Source organism: Elgaria multicarinata, chromosome 3 (genome assembly GCF_023053635.1).
Source record: "Elgaria multicarinata webbii isolate HBS135686 ecotype San Diego chromosome 3, rElgMul1.1.pri, whole genome shotgun sequence".
Lineage (NCBI taxonomy): Eukaryota > Metazoa > Chordata > Lepidosauria > Squamata > Anguidae > Elgaria > Elgaria multicarinata.
In genome coordinates, this window is record NC_086173.1 from 6,935,840 (window position 1) to 6,960,983 (window position 25,144).

A 25,144-nucleotide genomic window follows, 5' to 3' on the forward strand; every position below is an offset into this window, starting at 1 on the left:
ACACAATCAATTGAAAATGTACCAACAATATATAAATTAACAACATAAAAACAGCGGATGAAAGCAGCATAAAACTAAGTCCATCAAGGGTGAAGAATGAATTAAAATGCCTGAGGGAATAAAAAAGGGGGTTTTCCTGGCGCCAAAAGGATAACGAAGTAGGCGCCAGGTGAACCTCCCAGGGGAAAGCATACACAGACGGTTGTATAATGACGCCACCTCAAGAAACAAAGCCCTATGAAGAGAGACGGAAAGAACTGGGCATGTTTAGCCTGGAGAAGAGAAGATTGAGGGGAGACATGATAGCACTCTTCAAATACTTAAAAGGTTCTCACACAGAGGAGGGCCAGGATCCCTTCTCGATCCTCCCAGAGTGCAGGACACGGAAGAATGGGCTCAAGTTAAAGGAAGCCAGATTCCGGCTGGACATCAGGAAAAACTTCCTGACTGTTAGAGCAGTGCGACGGTGGAATCAGCTACCTAGGGAGGTTGTGGGCTCTCCCACACTAGAGGCGTTCAAGAGGCAGCTGGACAACCATCTGTCAGGGATGCTTTAAGGTGGATTCCTGCATTGAGCAGGGGGTTGGACTCGATGGCCTTGTAGGCCCCTTCCAACTCTGCTATTCTATGATTCTATGAACTTAGATGGCAGAGGCACCCCCAGGAGGCCTCCTAAGATGGTCTTAAGATCTGGGCAGGCTGCTTTGGAGGTTGGCGGTTCTGAGCCATACAGTTTCAAAAAGGTGTGAAGTACTAGCATTTTGAATTGTGTCTGGAAATGGACTGGCAGCCAGAGCATCTCTTAAAGCATGGGTAAGATATGATCCCAATACCTAGTCCCAGTTAATAGCCTAGCAGCTCTATTTTGGACGAACCGCAGGTCCTGGACAGTCTTCAAAGGAAACTTCATGTGAAATGTCTCTAGCCTGGTTGTCACCGGAGGCTTAGAAATGCAGGTTGCTTACCTGTAGGGTGACCATATTTTGGAAACCAAAAAGGAGGACAACATGGTCACCCCCAAGGGGGCGTGTCCAGTACCAAGGGGGCGTGCCCACCCGAACATAGCCTTGGTCACATGTCTGATTTTACAGCACACATTTCAGACAAATCTGTTCTACATAACATCTTAATGTTAAAATCACTGAAATGAAGAACAAGTGAGAGATTCAATGTATCTGAAATTAACTTCACTCACTCCTACTTTTGTAGGTTTTGCTGTACTTTGAAGCTTTTGCTATACTCTGTGTGTTACATTCTCCCCTTCCCTCAAATATCTTTTCTGACTGTATCTTCACTCATTGCAAGCTGCTGTTGTTGTTAACAGGCTTTATTACTGGCCCCAGATCTGTTTCAAATTTGGTGTGGCTAAAGCTTTACCTAAAAGCTATCATGGCGCCAACTTTCAGCTCTTTATCTTTAAAAATGATGATTTTAAAAATAATAATTTTAAAACCTCAATTTTTAAAAAAATCCTAAAAAATCAATGGATGAACGGATCTGTTTCAAATTTGGTGTGGCTAAAGCTCTACCTAAATCCTTTCATGGTGCAAAGTTTCATCTCTTTATCTTTAAAAATGACGATTGAAAAAATAACAATTTTAAAACCTCAATTTTTAAAAAATTCATTAAAAAATCAATGGATGAATAGACCTGTTTCAAATTTGGTATGACTAAAGCCCTTCCTAAGAGCTACCATTGTGCCAAGTTTCATGTCTTTATCTTAAAAAATGACGGAGTTATAAGCATTTTTGTTAATTCCCATTAGAGCTGCTCTTTGGAAAAAAATCTGGATTTCCCCTCCCCCTCCCGGATTTGCCATCAAAAACCCGGACAAATCCGGGCAAATCCGGTCATATGGTCACCCTACTTACCTGTAACTGTAGTTCTTTGAGCAATCATCTGTGCATTCACACAGTGTGGTGTAGTGGCTAAAATGTCAGACTGGGAGATGGGAGATCTGGGTTCTAGTCCCCACTCAGCCATGCAAACACTATGGGTGACTTTGGGCCAATCACAAACTCTCAGCCCAACCTACCTCACATGGTTGTTGTTGTAAGGATAAAAATGGAGAGGAGGAGGATTATGTACACCGCCTTGGGTTCCTTGGGAAGACAAGGCAGGATATAGATGCAAAAATAAAAAAATAAAAATAAAAAGTGGGGCTCTGCACCTGTGTGGAGCTCAGTTCGGGAAAATTCCATAGCTGAGGCAAACCTCAGCACTCCAAAGATTCCTCTCACAAGTAAGACAGAAGCTCCCATCAAGATGTCCTTTCGGTCGAAAGAGAACTGAGGAGAAGAGCAGGAACCCATGAGATATGTGCAGTGGAGAATGGGTTCCCACCAAAAATGTTTGCCTCAGCTGTGGAAGTTCCCCAAAACAAGTGCCATGCAGGTGCAGAGCCCCATATGTGTGGTGCACAGAGACCACGAAGAAGAATAGGGCATAGCTCAGGCTTGCAGGATGTACTTTGTTAGGCTTCTTCTTTTTTTTACTAGAACCACAAAGCCCACCAAGCACAGCCAAGTGAAAAGTAGTGGCTGAGGGGGACGGAAATATTCTTCCAATTAAGGAACATGGTGCCTCTGAGAATATGCTCAGGCCAGGAGTTTGTTTTCAATACCAGAACTCAGCTCACAGCCCTGTCACACAAAAATTCACTCTTGGATCTGGTTCACTCAATCGTTGGGTGGTAAATAAACCACAATGGGTTATTAACCACTTTGTGCATGCTGGTTGCATACCGGACAAGCCACCCAAAACCCATGGGCTGTTGTAGGATCATGAGGTGGTTTGTTAATCACAGCCACAAGCCATGTTTGCCTGATTCACAAGACATGACAAGCCACGATGCGAAGGGTAATTATACTAATTCCCTGAAATATTAGTCACCAAATACTGGATTTATTAGTCACCAAATACTGGAAACAAACTCAATTCCCCTCTATACATTTACAGGCTTATAAAAATATGGGATATAGCTAATATAACGAATTTGGCACATATGATTACATTTTGGGTAAGTGTGAGATATGTACATGAAATAAGACACGGGGAGAGACTTACCAGTTTTCTGGAACTATTGAATACTACCTGAGTTGACTAATTAAATGAGGTAACAATTTGTTCGTTAAAATATTTTTGTATGCTTTGGAAATAATGATAAAAGAAAAAGATCTAGAATGGTGCGGGGGTTGGGGAGATAAAGAAGAGAGAGAATTCCATATAGGAATTCTTGGAATGAGCTTTAGGGTAGGGTGACCAACTGTCAGGATTTACCCGGATTTGTCCTGGTTTTTGTTCTTTCCATGGTGTCAGGGGGATTTTCTATAATTTTCAATAATGTCCTGGAATGACACACCTTCCCTTTAAGGCTGCCATTAGCATGGCAGGAGGGAGTGACATGCTTTCTTGAGGCACATCATTCCCCCACCCCGAGCTCCAATTGAGGTCTTAAAGGGGAAAGTGGGTCATTCGTGGACATTATAGAAAAGGCCCCAATTGGAGTGGATGGTGGTGGTGCAGAATGAAATCCTTTCCCCTCCTCCACTCCAATCGGGTTCTTTAAGGTGGCGGGGGAATAACGTACTTTCTGCAGGACTCAGAAAGCTGCTTCCCCACACACACACACTAGGTGTCCTCTTTTTTGGTTTCCCAAATATGGTCACCCTACTTTAGGGATTCAGGGAAGACGATGAGAATAGTTTCTTTGAGATACACAAAGATGAGTCGCTTCTGCTCTGGCCTGTTTCCCCCTTAACCTCTTGTGGTTGAACTCTCTTTCCTGGCTCCTTCTTACAGCTACCACCATAGTTCTCTTTGTGGTGCTCATTGCTGGATCTGTTGAGCTTAGAATCAATTTCCTCTGAGCTGGCTCCTCCTAGGGATGGAGGAAGCTGCAGAAATCCTCTAATCTGTTTAGCGGGAGCTGAGGCGCCTTGTGCTGAGTGGGCCTAATCAGAGCTCAGCCTTGTCAGGATGCTGGGTGCAGAAAAGTGGCTTTGGGGACAACATGGGGTGGGGTATGGACAGAGACAGTGGGAAGTGATTCTGGCAGATGCAGGAAAAAACCAGACGAAAAGCTGGAAGAGAATGATAAGATGGCTAAACTTCATGGAAGGAGATTTGGGAGAATTGCCCAGCAAGGAGCAGAAGAAGGCTGGGCATGTGATTTGCAGCAACATTTCATTTAGGGTGACCATATGAAAAGGAGGACAGGGCTCCTGTATCTTTAACAGTTGCATAGAAAAGAGAATCTCAGCAGGTGTCATTTGTATATATGGGGAACCTTGTGAAATTTCCTCTTCATCACACCAGTTAAAGCTGCAGGTGCCCTGCCATCTTTTAAATCTGGTCACTCTAGTATAGCTCCTGTACTTTTACTGTTGTGATGAAGAGGGAATTTCACCAGGTTCTCCGTATATACAAATGACACCTGCTGAAATTCCCTTTTCTATGCAACTGTTAAAGATACAGGAGCACTGTCCTCCTTTTCATATGGTCACCCTATTTCATTCCTAAAAGTAAAAAAGCCAGGGATCAAGTGTTTACCCTCTTTCTAGATGCATTGGAACTGCCCTGTGGCTAGTCACGGGGAGGGAAATGTACACTACACATGCTCAGAGAGGCAACCAGCCTATAGGTATTGGCCCTGTTCAGATGTAACTTGGGAAGGATGGTTAGGCTAACCACAGTGCATGGTGGTTAGCACTAACCATGCTGAGAGCTCCTACCACTTGTTCGCTAACCATCTTCCTCTCTACCCATCCTTCTTGAGCACTAATGGCAGCTCTATGGCAGTGCTTGATTAACCATGGGGTTAACCACGGGGCCCTGACAGGAGGAACCCTCCTAAGGCAGCGTACAAGATTACAACCATACTGATCAGGTACAAAAAAATATGCCCACAGTAAATATGTATGCCATAAAAACAGTAAATATGTGTTCCATAAAAACAGGGATTACCTATTTCAAAAAACCAATAAAAACAGATATTATCATTAGAAACCAGCAGCTCAAGGCACTATGGGAAGGCCAGCAAAAACAGGAGGGGTTTTCAGAGCTTTCCCGAAGACTTGCAAAGAAGGGGCCTGACAACAGTCCCCGTCTCCCCATGGAGGCCTTCTTTCTATATCATGCCCTAATAGCCCTTCACAGCTCTAGGAAACCAAACTATCCTTATGCCCTCCCAGACACTGCCTTGGGGGCATAGGATTGCTCTCTTAAGCTAGAGGCACATTGTCACATTTTCTTGTAGTGAATACTACCCATGAGGGCTAGAAACTTGCTTTTTAAAAAGAAAGACAGAGAAAATTGAGATTAGCAAGTGCCAAAATTAATGGCTAGATGGCAGATCCAATATTAAAGAAGATGAATAGTCCCTTAAAACAAAACACTTTTTCCCATGTCTAGGATGATCATACGAAAAGGACAGGGCTCCTGTCTTTAATAGTTGATCGGCAAAGGGAATTTCAGCAGGTGCTACATGCTTACGACACCTGCTGAAATTCCCTTTTCTATGCAACTTTTAAAGATACTGGAGGCCAGTCCTCCTTTTCATATGGTCACCCTATCGTTGTCTCCCAGGCTTTCATATGGCTGATGAAGAAACTGTTCAGAGTAATATAATGAAAGTCAATGTGCTTAGTTCTTATAAGCCTGCCAATTCTCATGCTTTATTCTCAACCAAATAAACAAATACTGACAGATTCTGTTTTCTCCCCTGTTTTAGTGGATGCTATGGTGTCAGAAACAGCAGCAAGGGGCAGTAGGAACATGACCTGGAAAGAATGAAGGGATAGCCAAAACAGCCCATTTCTGAACACTGCAAAATTTTGCAAACAGTGCCTACCATATTTCAAATGTGTCTCCATAACTATGAAGTCTAGAAACTTGCTTTTTAAAAAGAAAGACTGAGAGAATTTAGATTACCAAATGCCCAAATTAATGACTAGACAGGCCCTCCAAAACCTGGAGCCGGCACTATGAATAATCCATCTCCCCCCACACCACTATTTGTTGTCTTCTAGGCGTCCATATATTCATATTTATCTTTTTAGGGCAGATTCACACAACCGTTCAGTCTTCCCATGGAACATAGATCCACCCCAGGAAAGAGGGATAAGCTGTCAACTCAATAATGGATTGATTAAAATAACTGGGGGACCATCCATTTTAAACCCAATTAAGGGCCAGACATCTCTGACTCAAAAGCCTCCTTCTTTCAAACATAGTCATTAGGCACAGGAAAATGCAGCCATATACAGCCTCTTCTATCCTTTCCACATCACCCTGACTCTGAGATTTTCTGCAATATAAAGAATGTTCTCCTTCTTGTGGTTGCCAGGCTACAAATATTCTGGTTCCTCCCCCCACCCCCTTAGGTGGGATGTGGCCACTTCCGTTCTGTTTCAGAGCAGTCACCATGCTCCATCTGCAGAGAATATTGAAGAAGCCCAGTGCAGCGACGGTGGGCAGCCTTTTCACACACTGCAGTAAACAACCCCACCATGGGACCCTAATTTGGCTGGAACCCCGATCTGAGGAGTATTTAATCCAGTCCTGCTACGAACCATCCCACAGCCTTTGTCCCCCCTGTTCGTCTCTATAGGTGACCCATGAGTAGGGTGACCTTATGAAAAGGAGGACAAGGCTCCTGTATCTTTAAGAGTTGTATAGAAAAGGGAATTTCAGCAGGTGTCCTTTGTATGCATGCAGCACCTGGTGAAATTCCCTCTTCATCACAACAGTTAAAGCTGCAGGAACCCTGCCCTCTTTTGTATCTGGTCACTCTACAAAATAGAGCAGGGCAGGAGATGTGAATCTAGACTAGGAATGCTGCTTCATCCCCCTCCCACAGCTGAAATTTAGTTACAAAAAAGAAGTATACAAGCGCCAACGATGTGTAATGTGACATTTGTTTGGTCCCTAGCAGGTCAAACATGAGCAGCAATGTATCAGGTAGGTGAGCCTAGGCATCTATATCAGCCTTCCTCAACGCAGCTGTTTTGGACTACAACTCCCAGCATTCCTGACCATTGCTCATGCTGCCTGAGGCTTTTTAAAAGTCCAAAATAGCTGGAGGGCACCAGGATGGGGAAGGGTGATCTATACTTTGGCATACATTCATGCTTACCTTTCCAATTGGAAGCAATATTAGCAACATTTGTAAAATCGATCTATTAATTTTTCACACCCTGCCGCACCTTTATTTCATGTTTTAATTGGATAGTAACAACTTGTTTGGCACCCTTCAGCAGTCAGGAATTTAGAAAAGTGAATATTAAAGACTGCTCCAGTACAAAATAATTTCGGTGTAATAACTTCCCTGCAAATTACTTTGCACCGCCAGTAATTAGCTGAATTAGACAATCCCTTATTAAAGAGATGCTGCAATATCCAATAGATAAGTGGCAAAAGTTTTTGTTGAGTAAGATGCAGCCTAAGATCTACAGATGTGATAGGTAGACGCCAAAGCAGTGACCCGTTGATGAGGCATTTTGTGATGGTGCCACAATAGTATCTCAAATTCCCAAATGTGTCCATTGGTCCAAAAGGGTTGGGAAGCCCTGCTGTATAGGGCTGGCCTAAAGAGGAAGAACCCTAAGAAGGTAGAGAAGGGAGGGTGTCTTGAACCTGCCCAACAACACTTAGCACTGGGAAAAGCAGATTGAACAAGTACACTCTCACAGACTGAGCTGATGTATTGCATTTCTACCTGTCTATCTATTTATTGCATTTATATCTCGCCATTTTTCCTTCCAGGAACCCAAGGTGGCATACATAATCCTCACTTTTATCCTCACAACAACCCTGTGAGGTAGGTTGGGCTGAGAGTCTGCGACTGTGACTTTCACAGCTAAGTGGGGTCTAGAACCCAGATCTCCTGACTCCCAATCCAACACTCTAACCACTAGACCGCACTGGCTCTCATTTAGAAATAACTATATTTTCACTATAGTTGTTATTTCTAAATGTGCATCTATATGTGTGTGTGTGTGTGTGTGTGTGGTGAACCAAACCTTCTCATTCCAGCCACCTCTTCTAAGAACAGGCCAGGCATGTTCAGGCTGTGATAGACCCACCCCCCCCCCCCCCCCAAAGCTGCTTTTGCGTACACATTCAAGGCTGACTCAGCTCATGCAAGAAGGTAGGCATTGTATAAATCACATTATTGAGTCCTGCCAGGCTATTGATTGACCAGGTTGAATTGTCCTTCTTTGGGAGTTGCCTGTATATTAATAACTGTATTATGAAAGATTGTCAAGACAAACTCTTCCATACTCTGGAGGCCTAGGGACACACACACACACTGTAAGCTGATTTGATGAATTGTTTTTAGGATCTTAATAAGTAAGGATTAGTGAGCTAGTTTGATGTTCCATCTCATTTTTTAAAAAAGCTATCTGACTTCTCTCTGCTTGGTTGTTTAGTAAATATAGTGGATTGGAAACTGGAATTGATTTATTTTTTATTTATTTATTTAAGGATTTTTATGCCGCCATTCAGCCAAAAAAGGCTCTCACGGCAGCTTACAAAAGTATTTCTTGACAGTCCCTGTCCACAGGCTTACAATCTAAAAGACACGACACAAAAGGAAAGGGGATTGGGAGGGAGGAGGAGGTTAATTTGGTTCTCTTGTCTGGCCTGGACGTTGGCCTGCCATGTGCTGGATTGCTTGGCAAACACACTAACCAGGTTGTTAAGGGGTTTAAGGGAAGTTCTGAAAAAGGAGGCTATCCTTCTCCATATATAAAATCCCTTAAGCCTGGATTTTCACATCTCCAGGTTGAGATTCAATAAGATTTATTAATACGTGGGTGATGGCAGCCTACCGCTGAGGAATACGGACAAAGGATGTCTTCTTGCAGCCTGTCTTATCTCATAGGGTGGAAGTACAGGCATAGTGGTTTGTCACAACATACAAATTAGAATATGGAACTTTTATGTCCTCTTTTGTAGTGATCAGAGTTCACCCTATGATAGATGGTGGGTTTTTATTTTAACAAGCCTGCTAAGAAGCTAGTAGCCTGCATTTCCATGCTACTAGCCTCTTATCAAACTAGTAAATAATTTTGCAGGCTAGTAAGCTTTGTGGGCTTATTTACAAATCTCAAATTTCCCCATTTTTAGGAGGGTGGACCTTGCTCTTTGATGATACTATTTAGTTATTTGAATCCATTTGTGCTTCCTTTTTTGCTGTTGTTTTAAGCTGAAATTCAATCCATTCAGAAGACTGTTTATATCACTTTGTTTTATGCTTGTGGGTGGTTTTGTTGCCACTGGAAAGGAGCGGGATAGCAGCACCCAAGAGCCACCGTAAAGATGGGGGCCCAGAGCACTTTTTGTTATTGGGTAGTACATAAATATTGTACATAAGTACAAAATAACAGATTGATGAAATAAAATAAATACAATTAGGGTGCAATCCTATGCAAGGTTTAAACAGAAAAAAAGTCCCAGGGAATGCTGGGAGTTGTAGGACATTTTTCAGTCTAAATGTGCATAGGATTGTGCTTTTAAAGCAGGAGTAGAGGTTTCCATCATTGCTTCTCTTACGCTGTCCTTTTCCAGGTCCCATCATTCATCCTTTCCCCCCGTCTGCCATGGGGCAGAACTAAAGTCCTCTGTGCTTCAGGAGACAGCGGAGGAGGGTGAACAATGGGCCCAAGGAGAAACTGGATAGGAGGCACACTGACAGCAAGTCCTTCTGCTTTCTCAGTACTGTTAAAAGGGAAAGCATGTTCTCTGGGTTGCATCCTCACAGCCCGTGGTCCCTGATGTGTATCACCTATTTAACCTTCATACAATAGACTCAGATCAATAAACTTGAATATTTCATCTGAAAGGGTTCCAGGCCATAGCTATATCATACTGGATGCTATATGATTAACTAGCTGATATGCCCGGCATTGCTTGGGTCCATGAATAATGTTTATAACATTTATTTGATAAATAATAAATTTCTCTGCAACTTATTCATCCTTAGGTTGGTTGGTTTTTTTTTTTTAATTTGGTTGAATTAGTACATTGTTTTGTTGGAATAAATGGGAAATTGTGTTAATATGAACTGTATTTTAAATTAGAGCTTCATGATATACCACATTTTTTTGTTTTACCTGAAATTCCTACACCTCCCATCATGTCTTGGCCGGAGCAGCCGTCTAAACTTCAAAAACAATCAGGACACACAACACCCTTTCTACCAGCTAAAAAAGATGCAAACCTAAGAATGTTTTCAAAATATACCCAGCATTGCCCAGATATCTGAATAACATATAGTAGGGAAGCGGATCTCAGTGGACACAGGGAACTGTTGTATGCATGTGCTCCGAAGCTATTATTATGAAAAGAAAGGAAAGCAGCCAAAACACAGAATACTTTATTGGCATAATTCACTATATAATATCTACATTTAACAGATGAGCCAGGATGGTCAGTGTCACTGGTGACTTGGACCTTTTATCTTATTATCTTATTAAACTTTTATTAAATTCATTTCTTTTTTTCCTCCTTCACCCTCATGACAACCCTGCAAGGTAGGCCAGTCCTAGGCCTGTCAGGTAACTTTAAAACAAATTCAATTAGTTTCTTCCCCCATCCCCACCCTTCTCTGTCTCTGAGGGTGCTGACTGACTCATGGGTAGCTTGGTCGTTGCCGTCAGTGATGGGCCCAGAGCTGTGACCTCCTTCCCTTCTGCTCCAGCCCACCCGGGCACTCTCCCTTCAGGCCCAGGATGGCGAGCTACTTCCAGATAATGGCCGCCAAAGCCTGATAAGTCTTCCCTCCCACCCAAGGCATGCCAGGAGTCATAGGCGCAAGCCTAGCTCCCTAAATAACATGTTAATCTTTGAACACATCTGAGGTGTGTGTGCGAGAGAGGGCCTTCTTAGTTGTAGCACCCTGCTTAAGGATTTCTTTTTTCTCAGGCAGGCTTGCCTAGTGACTGCATTAATGACTTTTAAGTGCCATGTGATTTTAAAAAAATTTAAAAAAAAAATTCCAAGGCCTTTTAATTTGATGAGATTTTTTATGCTGCAGTGTTTTTTTTCCTGTTATAACTAAACCACAACATTCCAAGAGAGATGCAAGAATTACTGAATAAAGTTTATGATTTTTATGGAAAAGCCTGACTTTAGTATTGAAACAGAAGAGTGAATGGAAGAATGACTGACAGCTGAGGCTAGAATGGAATGGTGGGCAGGACTGAGAGATAGTAAGATGCCAGTACTACACCTCCCAGCATGCCTTTGGCAGCCCTCAGGTGCCCATGTCCTCAGCTTTTAGTGCAGCGGTTCTCAACCTGTGGGTCGGGACCCCTTTGGGGGTCAAATGACCCTTTCACAGGGGTCGCCTAAGACCATCGGAAAACACATATTTCCAATGGTCTTAGGAAACTGTATTGACTGAACTATGTCATATATCATCTTTTGTATTAAAGCTATTGTTATGTATTATTTTCATTAGCAAACCATCCCATGACAATGGATCGTGTAGAGAAGAACGAAAATAATTTTATGGTTGGGGGTCACCACAACATGAGGAACTGTATTAAAGGGTCGCGGCATTAGGAAGGTTGAGAACCACTGTTTTAGTGGATGCCCACAACTCTGGCTAAGTCCTGCTGGGACTGCCTCAGCCCACACTTCTCACCCATGAAGTGCTCCATCAGGAGCCTGTACTGAAGGTCCGGGTCTGGGCCGGGCACTTGCCCCCCTTCATCTAGCTTGTTTCTGGGCATGCGCAGAGTGCTTCCCTTTCCTCCCTCCCTCTTTCCCTCTTAAGGGTGAAGGCTGAGTGTGTGCTTCCCTCAGTTCCTGAGAAAACAGCGATATCAGGACGGGGGGCCTTTGAGCATGTCCAGAGTTTGGCCTCTCAAAGACACGTTGTTGTATCTAGTTATGATTTTAAAACCACACATGGCAGGTGGGAGGAGGCACCACAAATGGATGCACACCCCATTTATGTGGGTTGTTTCCTTTTATGTCAGTGGTTCTCAACCTTCCTAATGCTGCGACCCTTTAATACAGTTCCTCATGTTGTGGTGACCCCCAACCATAGAATTATTTTCGTTCTTCTCTACACGATCCATTGTCATGGGATGGTTTGCTAATGAAAATAATACATAACAATAGCTTTAATAATACAAAAGATGATACATGACATAGTTCAGTCAATACAGTTTCCTAAGACCATCGGAAATATGTGTTTTCCGATGGTCTTAGGCGACCCCTGTGAAAGGGTCATTCGACCCCCAAAGGGGTCCCGACCCACAGGTTGAGAACCGCTGTTTTATGTGGAATTGGGTTGACTGACTTTAAGAATCAAAATGGCTGCCAAAGGCCAGTAAGTCCGGCCTCCCACCCAATGCATGCTGGGATTTCCACCTAAGGCATGCCGGGAGTTGTTGGCGTAAACCTAGGTTTTTATTAAATTACTTTAAAAATACTTTAAATCCCAAAAATCATGTTTTCAGATTTTTTTTCTGATCTATGTACATGAAGACCTGTCTGGGTGAACAGCATTAAGGTAGTACCATATGTGGAAGTGGGTAAATATTTTGGGAAAGTATGTGACACACACATACTTTCCACATTATAGGTAGAGATTCAGCCTGGCTGAGCTAGGCCTTCTGGAGTTCTCTCTCCAAGGCAAGCAAGAGGCTCACCTTCCATTTTAGCTGTTTTGGGTGATAACCAACTGCTGTGTGGCGATAATCTAGATTATGAAGCTTTATCCTTTACAAAGAATGATACTAATGAGGTGAGGGCAGAGGGGTGGGAGGCAAGGTAGCCACGTTGGTCCATTAGAAAATATCCAGAAGCAACAGTGGTGTATCACTTTATCAGGACCAGCGAAAATGCCACAAAACAGTGAGCAAGCTTCCAAGTTTCCCAAAACTTCTCTTCGGTTAAAAAAATAGGTCACAACGAGTTAGACAGTTTCCCCTCTTGTGAAGTCAATCTAGTTATCAGTGAAATCCACCTCCAACCCAAAGGATGTTCAGAACCAGAGGAGAAAGCCATGAAGCCAAATAAATAAATAAATAAATAAATAAATAAATAAATAAATAAATAAATAATAAATACCAGGATGCATTAGTAACAATGACCTGGTTTTCCAAACAAACAAAAAACCCTTCTATCCCATCCACCATAAGAAGCAGATGATGGATGGGCCTGGGGGAGAAGCTACAACACGCCCAACGGACAGTTGCAAAAGGGCAAGCGGCTTCAAATGTCGACACAACCGAAGAAGGCAAAGATGATACAAGATTCCTTCGCTTGCCTAATCTAGGCTGGGGAAAGGAGTACTGCAAGGCAGAAGGTATGGATTCTGAAGGTGTGAAAGCCAGGATCCGCACAGAAGCAGGTCCAGCAACGGACCACAGCTGAGCACAATGGAGGGGAGTGGTTCCTAGGAAGGAATCAACCATCCCCTGTCACTGCTCCGAGGGATGACGAAGCAGCTGAGCCCAGGCGGGCAAGCAAGGCAGCACTGCATCCTGATGCCTGCTCCCTCTCTCTGCAGCGATTTTCAGGCCTTGCTGGTGTTTTGTTCCAAAGGCATAAGAACCAGGTTGCTGCCTCCCAGGGTGGTATATTAAAATCCCAGCCACAGCTCATTTGCATCCGAGAATTCATCTTAAACTATGCACATTTTAAGTGGTCTGGTGGCATTCAGGCGGACCGTAAAGAAAATAAAACAAAATGGGGGAGGGAACACACACACACATACACACAGAGCCCAGAAAAAAAAAGGAATAGGAAGACGAAGAAAAAGCAACAAGAGGGAAAAGCACAAATTGTGTAAAAAAAAGAAGAAGAAGAAGAAAACAAGGAGGGAAGATGTTCTCAACAGCCTCAAAAAATAAGCACTTTATTTTTTCAGGCACTTGAGAACATCTTTTTTTCCTGTTTTTTGAAAGAAAACACACACACAACATGAACTGGGAAAACAGGGGCCCTGTAGAGCCTCTATGGAACATTTCTACTCAAATTATCAACAGGAATGACTTTGTGACACAACTATAAAGAATCAGAGGAGATATATATATACACACACACATTCTCTCTTTCTCTCTCTCTCTCTCTCTCACACACACACACACAATCTTTTTCCAAGCCTTGGCAAGAGAGAATAACTTGGTACCCAAGTGGAAAATAAGCTTGACATCGCAGGGCTCAATTTGCCTGTGCAGTGGGAGAGGAGTCAGGACCTATTAGCACGCAGATAAATAACTTTCTCTGCAGCAAAGGGATAGGGAGGCATCCAGAAACCACACAGAGACGTGCAGCCAGACTAGATGGGAAGATGGCCCAAGTTCCAATCTTTGCATATACCATGAGCTTCTGGGTCACCTTGGGCAGATCCTGCCTCCTCCTTATGTAATAAGCAAGATTCAATGGGTCAGTTGCTCATGACTGCACAAGTGGTCAGTAGGTCAACTTCTTACATTATAGGGATGGTTGAAGTAGGCCATTCATCAGCTAGGCATCCGACAAAGTGGGCAGTCCCCCATCTTTTGGCCGTCTTTGTGGCTCCCTGATTGTACACAGCCACAAATAAAACAATAGCGTCCATGACACTGGAACATTACAGAGAGGGAGGTGAGAACATCTTTCTTGGGCATGCTACCAGCAGGCTGGCTCTGACACTATACCATTCTTGCTCCAAAGAGAACCAGTTTTGCACACACCTCAAACACACACACAGACACACACAGAGTGGAGGGTGTATTTAGCCACTGAAAGAAGGTCAAATGCCCAGAATTGTACCACCTGACAAACACAGAGACCATAGGGACAAGCATCAGGGGCGTTGCCAGCTTTGTGTAAACAACCTGCAGACTCCTTACCAATCCACCTGCATCATTTCAACCCTCTTCCTTATATCGCACTGATGTGAATTTATGTGGAGAGTTTCACTGTGATGACAGTGGTGACGCGGGGTGGGGTACTGCCAGAAAATCACAATTGGTGGTGGTGGGGAAATCAACCTAGATATCGCAGTCTTTTAACTTCCGCTCTTTGGGGGCATAACCCCTGGGGCAGCAGCAGCAGTATTTGGACAGATATACAAATTAAGTCGCAAGGCCTAAGAGGAGGAGATAAAAATAGGGGTTACAAAGAGTATAAGGCAAGGAAGGGGGAATGGAAGGTGGTGTTTTCCTTCCACCTCTGAGAGATTCCTTCTTTTCTTCCCAGTAGCCAAATCAATAGCTCCGCTAGCCACACCCAGCGACTTCAAGTCTGCAGAGCTGTGGATGGAGGAGCAGCCAAATCAATGAACTAAACTCAAAAGCATCTTTCCCCAGCGCCACCAATTTTCTCGGGAGAGAGAAGAATGCGTTCTTGTTTATACAGGTGGACTCCTGTTAGCAGGGAGACTAAAAGGGTTTGGGGGGCTAGACGACAGGGATGAATTAATTCACAAAACCCCCGAACTGGCAGATTTCAGTGCAGAGCTGCTTACTGTTGTGCCTAAAGGAAGCCTGGCTTAAAAACAGGCCTGGCTCAGAGGAGAAAGATGGAGACATGGTGATGGACGTTCGCCCCATCCTCCCCCCCCCCCGCCCCACCGCGCTAGTATTTCCTTACCCCAATGATGACGGTGTCATCCCCCTGGAAAACCGGGATGAATTTATCTCCCCGGATGATCTCCGACTGATTCAAAGGCCGGAACCTACAGAGCACCTTGATGCTGCATTCATTGACTTCCGTGGTCATGGTGGCTGGCTGGGCAGGTGGGCTCTGTCCCGGCAGGGGCGGCTTTTGCGACTGGAAGAAGCGACGGGGTGATGGTGGTGGAGGAGGAGGAGGAGGAGGAGGAGGAGAGGAGGAGGAGGAGGAGATGCAATTATCCCAAGGGAGGAGAGGAAAGCAAAGGCAGCGGCGCGCAGCCGGGCACTCACGGATCGCCAATGGAAATAAATAAATGAAAGGCGAGGACCAATTCCTCGATTGTCACCCCGCAGCAGCAGAGCGCTCGGGCTCTCTCAGCTGGGCTGGTGGGTCCTCGGTGCGTGCTTGTGTTACCCTGGGATGCTGCTGCTGCTGCTGCTGCTGCCGCTGGGAGTGCCTGTATCCCCCACCCCTCGCGCTTCTGCTGCAGGCATCGGCAGCATCAGGCAAAGGGATGGGCTGTCGCCCCAACACTACAGCTTTTAAGGTGGAGCAACCTCCAGTGACTTAAGGTGGAAGTGAACCGTATTTCCCGCAAGCTTCCCCCCCCCAACAACAACAACCTGCCCCCACCCCGATGTGTCGGATGGGGGACAGCTCCTAGCTTGCCCTTGAACGCTGGCCCCGTTGGTAGGGGTTGGTGAAAGTTGCCCAAATCATCTGGAGGGCACCAGTTTGGAGGAGGATTTAAGCAGGGATGGGCAGAAGGTAGAATTCCAGGTGTTTGGGACTTCAGACTCTAACATTCCTGGCCATTGGCCAGGCTGGCAAGAGTTCATGGGAAGTGCAGTGGAAAACATCTGGAGATCTAGCTTCTGCCCACCTCTGATATAGAGAGCCCCCCTTGCTCTGCACCTGCCCACCCCGCTGTTTGAATCCTAGCTGGCATCAGTTATTTCATCTTTTCTACTTTGGGCTAGAGACAGAGGAAGAGAGGACTCCAGTAGACAATAGTCACATACAAGGAGAAATGTTGACAATTGCAGCCTTTGGGTGATGCACAGGTTAGAAAAGCTGCACCTGCTAAAATTCTCTTTTGTGCACAAGTACTAAAGGCCCCATCCTCCTTTGCCCCTGGTGATCACCTCACTGTTATTGATGAGGTTCATTAAGTAGAAGAATACCAAAAAAAAAAAAAATCACAACTGATTCTAGGAATCTAAGGGTGTTTTCAAGAGGACAAAGAAAACATTTTATATGCACTTCACACATCCTCAGAGGCACTCTCCTTTTTATTATTACTCCACAGGCACCTAGGAAGCTCCCAATACCAGGTCAGACTATTTGTCCATTTAGCTCATTGTTGACTACTCTGCCTCCCTGAAACTCTCCAGGGTCTCAGGCTGTAGCCCCTCTTCACATGTTCTAAAGCTTTCTGGAGTGCTTCCAGATGAGGCTTTTATTGTGCAATCACCCTGCCCCATTCACGGAATTTGATGGAGGGTCCAGATGGCATTGTTTTCTATTTCTAACCCTCTCATGTTTTCTTACCACTTCTGCCAGCTTTTTTCATATCTCTAAAAAGTCCATTGAGGAAAGATGGAAGAGATGTACAAAGTCTTTTGATCGGTAATGCTGGAAGCACCCTTCGTTAAGAAAAATGAAAGTGTGACTGAAGATGGCACTTTCTACATGAGACACACACATATTTCTTCACCTGGGGGATATCTATATGCTGCCACTTTGCAGCTGCTTCCCCCCCCCCAAATCCCGCAGAATCACTGCTGCGGGGCAAGAATACTAAATCTAGATGGCAGAAAGGACAGCAGGCTATCCGGCGGCCATCCTGCTGGTCAAGCCTGCCCCAGTCCATCGCCCTGCATTCTCGAGCTTACCGTGCACTGGGAACTGCCCCTAGGAAGCCACCACTGACAGACAGGAGAAACAATGTGGTGGCATAAGAGCAAATGGAAAAGTTGCAGTAAAAGCACACCTCGAGAAAGTGCAGTTTCGAAGGTAAAAGCCCAATGTGGCTGTGAGTTAGTGACTGCATCATATAAACAATGTAGCACCACTACACAGCCACTATGGGGCATATAAGGTGCATAGACACCCCCCACCCCCGCATGTTCTTTCTTCCCAAACAGCTGAAACTCACCCAGACAAATATTGTGGGGAGAGGCCATATTGTTCACGTTGGCCTCTTGCTACTTCAAGATGGCGACTGGGGAAACAACAACAATATCCTTTTTGAGATGGGGGCGATCAAAATAGTACACAGTTCAGTTCTAGTTGCCCCATCTCAAAAAGGATAAAGAAGAGCAGGAGTGTTGAACCTCTTTCAACCCAAAAGCCAAATTCAATTTTGGAGAAGGTCTCAAGGACTGCATTCCAGTAATGGGCGGGGCCAAAGGCAAAATGTGCAGGGCCCAAAATATCAGATTATTTTAGCTTAAATCTCTTACTACTATTAACTAAGCCTTAGGAGAGGATCTGTATTGGGACCGATGCTTTTCAACTTATTCGTAAGCAATCCAGAATTAGCGGCTGTGAGCAGTGAAGTGGCCAAGTTTAGTAATGATACTAAATTATTTAGGGTGGTTAAAACAAAAAGGAATTGCAAGGAGATTGCAGAAGCTTCTCTCCAAACTGGAAGAATGGGGTGCAAAATGGCAAATGTGGTTCAGTGTAAGCAAGTGTAAAGTGATGCAAACTGGAGAGAGAAATCCCAACTTCATATATGAGCTGATGGGATCTGAGCTAGCAGCGACTGACCAAGAAAGAGACATTGGGGATGTGGTGGACAGCTTAATGAAAATGGTGACCCAGTGTGCAGCTGCTATGAAAAAAGCAATTTACATGTTAGGCATAATTATGAAATGAAATGAAAATAAAGCTGTCATGGTCAGACTGCCCTTATACATCTATGGTGTGACCAGACTTGGAATTCTCTGTACAGTTCTGGTCACCGCACCTAAAAAAGGATATTGTAGAGATGGAAAAAGTCCAGAAAAGGGCAACTAAATGACCAAGAGGATGGAGCAACTCCCCTATGAGGAAAGGTTATAACATCAGGGATTGTTTAGCTCAGAAAAAAAGTGAATAAGGGGTGTACAAAATTATGCATGGAGTGGAAAAAGTCAACATTTTCCTCCCTTTTTCATAGTACTAGAACCTGGGGTCATCCCCTGAAGCTGATGGATGGGAGATTCAGGACAGTTAAAAGGAAGTACTTATTTACACAGCACATAGTTAAACCATGGTTAAACTACGTCCACAAGACGTAGTGACGGCCATCACTTTGAATGGATTTAAAAAGAGATTGAACAAATTCCTGGAGGAGAAGGCTAGCAATGGCTACTAGTTCTGATGCTTCTATGCTACCTCTGCTTGTTGGAGAACATGAGCGGGAAGGTGCTATTGCACGCATGTCCTGCTTGTGGGTTCCTCTTGTGTGAACAGAATGCAGAACTAGATGAACCCTTGGTCTGATCTGGCATGGCTCTTCATATGTAGAGGCACCATTCAGAATGGGGGAAAAACTGTGCAGAAGCTGTGAGCTCAAGTGGGCCTGATTTGTCCTGTAAGCCTAAGGTTCAACACTCTTGTTGTAGAGCCAGAAAAGGTGTGAAAAGGGCAACCAACCTGATTAGAGGGCTGGAACACCCTCTCCCTGAAGAAAGGCTACAATATCTGGGGCTTTTTGGTTTGGAAAAAAAGAGTGAATATGGATGGATGTGATAGAGGGTTTATAAAATACAGTGAGAAAAAAACGGATGGAAATCAGTTTTGTCTCTCATAATTCTAGACCGCAGAGTCATCCAAAGAAACTGATTATCAGGAAATTCAGCAGAGTCACAAGAAAGTAGTTGACACAAGCTGTAATTAATTTATAAAATTTACTGCCTCAAGATGTAGTGATGGCCACCAACTTGGATGGCTTTAAAATTGGGATTAGACAAATTTATAGAGAATAAAGCGATCAGGCCTGTCCTCAGGTACAGTGAAGGATGCTGTCCTTTCACCAGCACTAATGAGATTCTACTGCCAGTCTGGACAATTTTTATATATGGAAATGGTGTGTCATCATGTCCTTTGCCTCAGGCAGCAAAATGAGAGATAGTGTCTTGCCTTAGGCCATTCACCATCCAATCCTATGCATGTTTACTCAAAAATGAGATCATGTTCAATGGGACTGCTTTCCAAGCAAGTACAGAGCTACCCATCTAGCCCCATGCTTCTGCCCTTCCCCCAGTGTCACACACACAAATTTGGGACTATAGCAGCATGGTTATTCCCTCCCACACACCCATCCATCCAAAAAATATTTTTACTTCAGCCAGGCTTTCTTTTTTAAAAGAGAACTCACATGTCACAAATAGGAATAAGAACCAAGGAAGTTGGAAGAGAGTTGGGTTTTTTTTAAAGGCATTAATAAATTACATTTGTCTGTAAGGACAAGCAAGAATATACAGATGTTTGAGGTCTTGTAACTTTGTGGACTTATTTGCTGCAAGGTTGCTCCCAGCTATTATGTGAGAATTGGATATCCCATGACTGACAATGAATCAGGTATTCCATCTGTACAGCACAGAAGGCAAAATCTCTTAACCCAAGTGAAGTTCTCATAGTAGGCCATTTTTAGTTTTAATATATTTAAGTTATTTAGAAATGCTTGATAATTAGCAATAGTACCTGCTATTAGAATCTCAATAAGTGAAATTCTAAAATCAAAGAATCCAAATTCTCTTCTGCAATATTGGTAACAGAAGCAAACCCTGTTGAAGGGATCAAACCATGCTCAAGATTGATCCATATCAAAACCACCCCCAAAATTGATCCATGTCACCTCCCCACTGGCTCCCTGCCTTGTTTCAGATTCTCACCTTACCCTATGGATAGCCACTATGCCTCCCAGGACATCAACTTCAACACTGAGCAGTTGCTTAACCTGGAAGTGGTTGGTAAGCATATCTTGTGGCAACTGTGACTAGAAAAATAGCTGGTTTAAGATTGTATTGTATTGCTGCAATGTGGGATGAGACCTTGACAGTACACACAATGTCCCCCTATAACAGGGGCGAACAGACTTTAGGCTCGCTAGATCTAATTTGATTTTCTCTGGAACCCCAAGATCCACCAACTCGAGCCAGGGGCAAAATAGTGTCAAGAAGGTGAACATAGACCTGCGGAACAAAGTGCCTCTGAGCATATGCTGAGCCCAGGAATTTGTTTCCAGTAGCAGAATGGGAGCTTGCACACGAGATTCTCCCCCCCCCCCACACACACCCCATTGTTCTAAATTAGTCCCTTTCTCAGGGCCACTTGGTGTTTTTGTGTGTGCACCCATATCACATCAGTTTAGAAACCAACCTGGCTTCAAATTTGGGATGGGGTGGGGGGCAGGATTCCCTATGCAACCGTATTTCAATTATGAGGAGTAGGTTTATCGGCTCTGCTCCCCGCCGGTGTTGACAGCAGCTGCAGCTCCTTTCCTATTCTCATTTGACAACAAAAAGGAGAAGTCAGGAGGCAAGTGGGCTAGATGGTGAAAAGAGCAGTCGCAGCTGCTGCCCGCCATCTGCCTGACCTTGCCGCCATTGCCATCTGCCTTCTCCCTCTGGGCAGCAAACTGGTGAGAATGAGCCTTAGAGCTCTGTTGCCCATCTAGCTGGCATTTCACCAACCCGCTAGCCAGGAAGTGGGTTGGGCTGCAAGGGAAGGAGCAGTCGGAAGCAGGCTGCCAAAGTAGCAGGTACCAGGAGAGAGGAGGAGATTGGGTCGGTGGTCGCTGCTGCTCCCGCCTCCTTGCTTCTCCCATCACTGCCAGTTTTGCTGCCGCTCTGACCATGTTACTCCGCTTCTGAAATCTCTCCATTGGCTTCCAATTCACTTCAGAATCCAATATAAACTTCTCCTGTTGACCTTCAAAGCTTTTCACTGTCTAGCTCCTTCTTATCTCTCCTCTCTCATCTCACACTATTGCCCCACTCGTGGTCTTCGCTCCTCTGATGCCATGTTTCTCGCCTGCTCAAGGGCCTCTACTTCCCTTGCTCGGCTTCGTCCATTTTCTTCTGCTGCCCCTTACGCCTGGAACGCTCTTCCAGAACATTTGAGAACTACAACTTCAACCGCAGCTTTTAAAGCTCAACTAAAAACTTTTCTTTTTCCTAAAGCTTTTAAAACTTGATGTTGTGCGGACTTTCTACTGTTAGTTTTACCCTACCCTGTGCCTGCTTACCCTACCCAGTGCCTGTTGGCATTCTCTTCCCCTCCTTATTGTTTTACTATGACTTTATTAGATTGTAAGCCTATGCGGCAGGGCCTTGCTATTTACTGTTTTACTCTGTACAGCACCATGTACATTGATGGTGCTATATAAATAAATAAATAAATAAATAAATAAATAATAATAATAATAATAACTGTCAAGTAGCCAATGGTTCTGGAGTTAGGCACCGAGAGGCTTAGATTATTATTATGTATTTAAGTTGACAGGATATAAAAAAGTGGCTATGCTAATTTAAAATGGGCTAGTTCAGCTGCCCACCAGATTTTGAAAAGATGCTACCATTTAGACTGGTGATTTTACCATATTTTATTAGGATTCTTCCAAACGGTAGTTCTACCAGGGAGAGGGCCTTTTCAGTGGTGGCCCCCCGACTGTGGAATGATCTCCCCGACGAGGCTCGCCTGGCGCCAACGTTGTTATCTTTTTGGCGCCAGGTCAAGACCTTTCTCTTCTCCCAGGCATTTTAACAGCATTTAATAACGTTAAGTTTGTTTTTGAATGGACCCCAGAACTGTTGTTTTTAAATGGATACTGTTGTTGTTTTTATACTTTTTTATGTTTTTTTAAAATTTTGTATACTTTTAATGTTTACTATTTTTAATTGTTGTAAACCGCCCAGAGAGCTTCGGCTGGGGGGGCGGTATATAAATGTAATAAAATAAATAAATAAATAAATAATACCAATGCAAAGCCATTGTGCCGCTTTTCCATCTTTTTGTGCGTAACAGATTTTCTGTGGTAAAGGGAAAAGATGGAAGAAGCGGTGGGAAAGTATGGGAGGGCTACCAGTTGAAGATGTCATTGTAAAATTCTGTGACTGAGGCAGGATGATGGTGCCATAAAAACCTCATCTGGAAGTACCCTTAACCACATTGCAGTGATGTCCTTGAAGGACTAATGGCTGCCTGCTCACACAAAGTATGCTTCAATTCAATTCATATGAACTCCCTTCTTGTTTAGAGTGGCGGATTAAACTGTGTGCATGGTGCTGCATCTTCAGCCTACTACTTCATTGCAGTTCGTTGCAGGCATGTGCTAGCAATTTGTGCTCATGACAGGCTGATGACAACCAGTTTAGCACATTCACATTCCATTCATGCACAAAAAGCCAATGTTGTGTGAATTGCATCAAGGATCTATAGAAATTGCAGGCCAATGGTTTGCTTGAACTTAAGAAGGTCCATGATTCAAAAACAGGGATGGACAGATTTCAGGCATGTAGGATCTAGTTTTCTTTTTAATAGATCCCCAAAGTTTACTAACTGGAGCCAAGTGTATGCATTGTATAGCCATCACCAGCTAGTGCCCTCCAGATGTTTTGGATGACAACTCCCAGAATTCCTGATCATTACTCATGTTGTCTGGGGCTGATTGGAATTAATGTCCAAAACATCTGGAGGATACCATTTTGGGAAAGGCTGGCATAGGCTTCAGTGAAGCAGACATTAAGGCCTCATCTACACCAAGCAGGATATTGCAGTATGAAAGTGGTATAGAAAAGGCAGGAGCCACACCAAGCAGGATATAGCACTATGAAAGTGGTATATGGTATGTGTCATGGGCCCCAACAGTTGTCAGTGCACTTCAATACCGCTATAAAGCAGTAGTGTGGCTCCTGCCTTTTATGTACAGCTTTCATACTGCAATATCCTGCTTGGTGTAGATAGGGCCATAGTTAGAATGAAAAAAGGGTAGAGGGTACCTCTGAACACAAGAATTTGTTTCCATTGCCAGAACTGAACTCTCTGCGTTTTCATGCACAAATCCTGGTATTCCCTCCCTCCCAAGTTTGATTAACTTCAGCAACCAGAGAAAAAGGCTTGTAATTATTTCAAATGGATAGCCATGTTAGTCTATCGCAGCAAAACCAACCAAGAGACTTGGAGGCCTTAAAGCCTAAAACATTTATTCTGGTATAAGCTTTCGTGAACGACAGCCCACTTCATCAGATGCATGGAGTATTATGGGGAGTTTCAGGTTTATTAACAGTACATATTGTGCTGGTGGTGAGGAGGGTAGGGGAAGAATTGTAAACAATGAGGTCAGAAGGAAATTAAATCCAAGAAGTGACAATTGCTTTATTAACAGCATTAAAACAATGCCTTGTTGATCTACTGCAATCATATCCTCTCTGGAGCCGTTTTGTGGTGGTGCCCACGGCAGTTCCTCAAATTCCCCAATGTGCCCATGGATCCAAAAAGGGATCCTGCCCACTGAACAACTGATTAGCGGTAGGTTCAGGAACAGGAAGAGGAATCTGGTCTATAATTTGTCAATTTATTATTATTGTTATTATTATTGAGGACAGGGAATGAAGAGCTGTGTGGGTGCTATTGGAGGGTATTGGGGAACCTGGTTTACGCAGACCAGCCTTTTGTCAGCTGCTGCACTACTACTGACTACATGACACACACACACACACAAACCTCTGACTTCTCTAAGCCTCTGAGTAATGTCCAGGCTTGAAAGAGATTATATATATCATCACCACTGCTTACTCTTCCAGGAAACTGGGCGCCATTTGGGCAGACGAAGCAAAAGCTGCAGGAATCAGATTGAAGCTGACATGTGAAGGAACAGAAAGATACCAGAAATGCGGTTGCTTCTTTTGCAGCAGGCCCTAAGCAAGAGAAGAGCAATGATTTGCAACGGGTTTTATATTCTTTCTTCTTCTAGATGAGTTGAGCTGAATGAAGCTTTAAAAAGGAGTGCTCTGGGATAAGGAAGGTTAGGTCTGTGCCCAGCTTGTGTGAGGCATAGGGCTGACTGCTGTTAGGAAAACAGAATGCTGGAATGGGTCTCACTCTGATTTAATGAGACAGTTCTTCCAACCTAGCACCCTCCATATCTGTTGGACTATAACTCCCATTATCCACAGCCTGCATGGAGCAGTAGTCCAATACGTCTGGAGGGCACCAGGTTGGGGAAGAGCATCTTATTGCATGTTTTATATAGCTTCAAATCACCACGCAGGTTTAAATCCCTGCTATAAATTTCACTGGGTGAACTTGGGCCACTCGGTAACCTGGTTCACATGATACACCGGGCTCACTGTGAGTTATTTAACCCACAATGAGCTGTGGTTTGTAGTAGGGTTATGCAAGGGTTGTTTAACGCTCAAATAACGCACTGTGGCTGGGTTTGAATGACACACCACAACCCCATTGGAGGCCGCATATTCATAAAGACAACCACATGTGCCTGGCATGCGCCACAACTCACCATGGG

The 25,144-nt window shown here is 44.1% G+C and overlaps 1 protein-coding gene across 2 annotated transcripts in view; it reads right to left on the bottom strand.

Annotated features, from left to right (window-relative positions):
• KIF5A (kinesin family member 5A) overlaps positions 1 to 15,794 on the bottom strand; it is a 62,397-nt gene extending 46,603 nt beyond the window's left edge. For both annotated transcript variants that reach the window (XM_063119209.1, XM_063119208.1), the window contains exon 1: positions 15,601 to 15,794. In XM_063119209.1, the coding sequence (XP_062975279.1) occupies positions 15,601 to 15,729 (129 nt within the window). In that variant the 5' untranslated portion in view covers positions 15,730 to 15,794. The remainder of the gene's footprint in view (positions 1 to 15,600) is intronic.
• Positions 15,795 to 25,144: the final 9,350 nt, after the last annotated feature.